Source organism: Hemiscyllium ocellatum, chromosome 5, assembly GCF_020745735.1.
Source record: "Hemiscyllium ocellatum isolate sHemOce1 chromosome 5, sHemOce1.pat.X.cur, whole genome shotgun sequence".
In the NCBI taxonomy this organism is placed as follows: domain Eukaryota; kingdom Metazoa; phylum Chordata; class Chondrichthyes; order Orectolobiformes; family Hemiscylliidae; genus Hemiscyllium; species Hemiscyllium ocellatum.
Window position 1 is genome coordinate 81,198,187 of NC_083405.1, and position 6,000 is coordinate 81,204,186.

The 6,000-nt window shown below is 37.4% G+C and overlaps 1 protein-coding gene across 1 annotated transcript in view; it reads left to right on the forward strand.

The window, feature by feature from the left end:
- The window catches only part of dnah5l (dynein, axonemal, heavy chain 5 like), a 340,633-nt gene extending 335,107 nt beyond the window's left edge, over positions 1-5,526 (forward strand). The window contains exon 73 of the mRNA XM_060825520.1: positions 5,308-5,526. Within this exon, the coding sequence (XP_060681503.1) occupies positions 5,308-5,526 (219 nt within the window). The remainder of the gene's footprint in view (positions 1-5,307) is intronic.
- The last annotated feature ends 474 nt before the right edge of the window (positions 5,527-6,000 follow it).

The window sequence follows — 6,000 nt, forward strand, 5'->3', positions numbered from 1 at the left end:
AAGTTTACTCAATGGCTGTTATAAAGTTGTCAAATTTGATATGAATTAACTGTAATAATTCATGAAAGCCAAAGAAAAGGATCAGAACTCAGACATGTTTTAAGGCTGTGACATGTTTCTTTTTGCTTGCACCTTGCTTCAGATTGGTTAGCTTAGTTAGCTGAATGTCTGGTTTGTAATGCAGAGTAATACCGAAAGCGTCGGTTCAATTCCCACACTGGCTATGGTTACCAAGCAGGGCTCTCCTTCTCACCATCTCTGCTTGTGTGAGGTATGGTGATTCTCAGGTTAAACCATCACCAGTCACATCTCTCTGTAGCCTGGTGACTTTACCCTCTGCTCTGGGAAAGCTGTTGCCCAACTTTGTCTACTCTATACTACAAGTACTCTGCTGAATTTTGAGACATTGAATTACTTTCACCTGAATATCATGGTTTTCTAAATGCTGGAGCACCTTCATCATCACCATGTATCTACCTGTTTGGAGCTGAAGTCAATATGTCATGAAGACCATCCTGAATTCCTTAGAATTTTTGTTTACTTAACCCTTGAAAAATTCTGGAGGGTGAAGCAAAATCAAATGACAGTCTATGAAATTAAAATGGATCCATGTGGAATTAATAGTCAATTATGACTTTGACTCATTGAGCATTTCAAGTTGCAGGTAGGCATTTGTGCAGATTTAATTTTGAAAACTTTCAATCTTGAGTATTATAATTGGATCCTTGTATTAAATTACCTTTAATTTACAGTTACTTTATAAAGTCCTCATGCGCTTACCCATGGCTTTTTCCTTTCTTATTCACAGTGTTGGATTAGCATGATTATTCTGTCCAACTGTTGTGATAATATTTTACATTTCAAATCTTTTCAGCTCTTGGTCTATTTTCTCCCTTAGAACTTAGGACACCAGTCAATGTTTACAGTAAAACTGGCCTGGAGTTTGTATGTTGGCCTTATTTCAAGGTGATTAGTTTCACTAAACATCTTAGAACACTTGGTGATCACATCATTCAATGTTTTGAGTTTCACAATTTCTGTGTGGAAAATCTTGTTGCTGTTTAATTTCCAATGTTTTTAACCAGTATCTTCTGAGCAAGGCTGGTTTGTGATCAATCGATATATTAATGAGTGTTCTTTCCCATTGTTCCTTTCCATTTTGGGGATTTTCTCTCCTCCATAACTTCTCAATTCTATGTATGATTTCTTTTTGATGGTATAACAATTCAGGAATGATGCTGACTGATGCCCCAGTGTCAATCTCCATATCTATTGGTGCTCCATCAATTCTGCTTTTACTGCAAAACCGTTACACACCCCTTCCAACATAGACTTAATCAGGTCGGAGATGGGATCCCCATCTACCACCATTCTGTTCAATTAAAATGACCCACCAGCAAACCTGCATGTTGGATTAGTGACTAAAATACATTACCTTTCTGTGCATTTGAACTCGGTGTAGCCAAATTAAACTTTGCTATTGATAAAAATGTGAGAGCTTTCCATTCCCCAGCTCCAATTTTCCTTAGCGTGTTTTGTTTTTCTTACGGTCTAAATACAATCATATAAGAACACAAATTCATTCATCTCAATATATAAAGTAAGATATCAGAGAGTGTGCTTCAAGTGGTCAAATTTAACTGATGAAATGTGAATATGACAATTAAGCTTTGCTGCACATCCATATTCAAAGTACCTGTAAATAAAAGTGAGATTAAGGAGGCAATGAAAATAAAAGGCAAGAGAGATTATAAGAGGAATAAATTGATGAATACTGAGATTTGACTAAATTGCTTTCTGCTTTTTAATATTCAACTATATTGTGGCACCGCGCCAGCTCTGCTTCAGTGCATTTTGATGGCATTGTGTGAAACAAGGCTAGATGTGAAGAAACAACAAAACTATTTTCTTAATAGAACTGATTCCACAAGGATGTATTTTACCTCATTAAATAAAATTATGATGGGTCCAAATTTCTGTTTTACATAACCACTAATGATTAGCACTTCAGTCTGCTATAAATGCATTGTTCAGTACATAACAACTTTTAGTTTTGTTGGTTTTAAGTCACAGGAAATATCCCGCACAATGTCAAGAAGAACACTTGTAGGACACTATTGGAACAACTCATTCACCTCTTTGGTTTATTCACTGTATCATTCAGTTTTTGTTTTGATGGAAAATATATATTTGGAATTCTTAACGATTTTCAATTTCTTTTTTTTTGAAGATCAGTTTATTTTGAAGATCAGTAATTTTGATTCAAAATAAATATAATTAAGAATAATAAATTGTCAGGAACAGTATAGGAAACGACAGGATGAAAAATCATGTAGTAGATTGTGACAAAATGAAAGGAAATGCATTCCAGGAAAATGACTTACAGATGAAGATAAAACACAAATGGTAAAATTTTCAATACAATGAGGGTGAATAATTATACTTATGTGCAAATACCCGATCCAGAAATTTGAATAAACCGGACCAACACAAGAGAAATGAGTGAGAAAGACATCCAACATGCTGTGCATATTTGCAAATGTGGTGCCTGCCATGAGGCATCAGCGACCCATGCCTGAAGTTATTTCGCTCTTTTCACTCACACACACACACAAAAAAGCCTAATACCTGTTTGGTGTGGCCATTCGTTTTCTCTGTCTGAAGACAGGTCCAAACCATAGCATTGTGGCCTCCACCACGAGTAGGATAAGGAGACAGCTCCTGAATCCATCCGAGCGAGCATAATGATCAAGTCCCATGCTGTTGACACCTATCAGCACTGGCCATTCAGTCAACTGAGCCATTCAGTCCCTCAAGGAACCTATGTTACAGTGCTAGCAAGGCCTTTTCGATGCATGTTGTGGCTGAAGCTATGGTTAGTGGTTGTAGAGGCTCCAATTCATTTCCGGAACACATGGCTGACCAGTAATTGCACCCTCCCTTACCCATTGACATTGCTGTAGTTGAACAGTTGTTTAAGTTGACTGTGTTTCCTTGGCAATCAAATGTTGGAGTAAGACTTGAACCTAGAGCTACTGGCTCAGAGTCAGGGACAATACTACCCAACCTGATAATGCTTACCTTTATTCATCCAATTCACCCTGATCATTGAAGACTGGCTTTTTTAAAAAATAGTGTTCATTTCAAGAATGAGTGAAAGCAACCATAAAACAATGATTACTCCACATGTAGTGTATTGTGTGCAGATTTAGGTTTCTCATTGCAGGAGAGATTGAATAACTGTAAAAAAAATACACATGACTATTGTCCTGTTTAATAACAAAAATATTCAGAAATTAAGATAAAAGTGAAATATGGCAGGATGCTGAGAAACTAAAATAAAAACAAAAGATGTTTGAAACACTCAACACGTCAGCAAGCAACTGTGGAGTGAGAGAGAGAGAGAGAGAGCAATAGATGATGAATGAAACAATTAGCTGAAAGGTTCATCATTAATCTGCAATAGTGACTCTGCCTATGTCCACAGGCGCTGCCTGACAGGCTGAGTTTTTTCAGTGTTTTCTGTTTTAATTTCAGAGAGTCAAATACCTGCTTAATGTTTATTTGACCTGTCAAATAGTGAAGGGGAGTTGAGAGAGATGTTCAGCATGACAAAAGGCATAGACATGGTAATCATAGATCATTGACCATGATTTTTTCAATTTTATTTGCACTGAAAGCTAAATTAATGTCAAATTTAATTGGCATTATTAGTCAGTCTTGCTGATGGGAATGTCGACGTTTCCTACAGAGCTGCTTAGCCTATATTAAGGTGCAAAATTTAGCATAAAACAAGCACTTTTTTAACTTCAAAAATATACTTTATTCATAAAAATATCTTTATAGACATACATAGATACTAAAGCAGTTCAATTCTGTACAGTAGCATATGCAGAAACAAACATTGGAGTTCGACTGTATCCAGTAAATACACCAAAGGCTCTTCGTACTTGTACAAGGTTATCTTTACACACACTTGCGGCACCAGGAGGGTCAATAACTGATCAGACCCCCATTTAACTTCAGCAGAAAGATCTTAGAAGATGGTCTCTCCTTTGCACCTTGGCAGCAACTTCAAATAAAAGCACAAATGCGGTACCATCAGCTGCACTTGCAGTAACAACAATTGGGTAACAACAATTGCATTATTCATCATGCTCATAGAGTCATAGAGACGTACAGCACGGAAACAGACCCTTCGGTCCAACCCGTCCATGCCGACCAGATATCCCAACCCAATCTAGTCCCACCTGCCAGCACCCGGCCCATATCCCTCCAAACCCTTCCTGTTCATATACCCATCCAAATGCCTTTTAAATGTTGCAATTGTACCAGCTTCCACCATTTCCACTGGCAGCACATTCCATACATGTCTCGCCCTCTGTGTGAAAACGTTGCCCCTAAGGTCTCTTTTATATCTTTCTCCTCTCACCCTAAACCTATTATCTCTAGTCTGGACTCCCCGACCCTAGGGAAAAGACTTTGTCTATTTATCCTATCCATGCCCCTCATGATTTTGTAAACATCTATAAGGTCACCCCTCAATCTCTGATGCTCCAGCGAAAACAGCCCCAGCCTGTTCAGCCTCTCTCTATAGCTCAAATCGTCTAACCCTGGCAATATCTTTGTAAATCTTTTCTGTACCCTTTCAAGTTTCACAACATCTTTCCGATAGGAAGGAGACCAGAATTGCACGCAATTTTCCAACAGTGGCCTAACCAATGTCCTGTACAGCCGCAACATGACCTCCCAACTCCAGTACTCAATACTCTGACCAATAAAAGAAAGCATACCAAACACCACCTTCACTATCCTATCTTCTGCGACTTCACCTGCAAGGAGGTATGACTCCAAAGTCTCTTTGTTCAGCAACACTCCCTAGGACCTTACCGTTAAGTGCTGCTAAGATTTGCTTTCCCAAAATGCAGTACCTCACATTTGTCTTATCTCTCCTGGCTATTCCCTCTGCTGTTTCTCTTCTTTCATGTAGTCTGATGGTTTTGGCTTTATGCATATGCACAGCTGATATAATGGCATCTATCATTGAACACCATGGTTTAAATTATTCAAAAGGAAATTTGATTAATTGTTCGTAGCTTACAATTACGAGACTTTTCAGGACTCTATTTATTATAACAGTTAAGAATTATGATAATTATGTTATGCCCAACTAGTAATGTATGATTGATCGTAGCCTTATTTATATGAATATTTTATTTGCCATTTCACATTCAAATATACAGCCTGGAATTGTGTCTTTGTTTGCTGAATCTATTTAATTGTTTGTTACTTCCTGTGTCTTTGCAGGTATTGTTCACTTTGCTTCCTGTAGTCCATGTGTATGCAATCAGTGCCACTGCACCTCCTGATCCAAAGAAACAACAGGGGGCAGTGTACTCATGTCCTGTGTACAAGAAGCCCAGACGAACTGATTTGACATACATTTTCTCTCTCTATCTGAAAACAATACAGAATCCTGATCATTGGACCCTGCGAGGAGTGGCTTTACTTTGTGACTGCAAATAAACATATGATTAGACACAGCAAAATGCACATTCGAATATTGTTGTGCTTAGGAAAACATGAAATTATATTCAAAATTGATTAGTTTTGTAATTGCACAATTGTTTTGTAACAAAAGTCTGCTAAATAATGAATGCAATATTCAAATGGGAGATGTTGCACATAGTGGATAAATTTTAACATTTATCCTTGGGGCAGTAATGGATCAGTTACCTATTTGATACTGAGTTCCTCTCACAAATATCCATGAAAAAAAGACTCACTGAGCCATCTAGCCTGTCCCACAAAATCAAAAAGGCTGTAAAACAGGCATTGATGCACTTCCATTGAACTGCAGATCTGAACGTTTCTTGGTTCTTTTTCCTTAACAGCTTAAAATATTCCATTTACTTTTTCTCAAGGTTGGTAAATAAGCTATTATTAGCTGTCAATTTGATTAATCTTACCATTATAACTATTAATCTGTATTTTGTAATT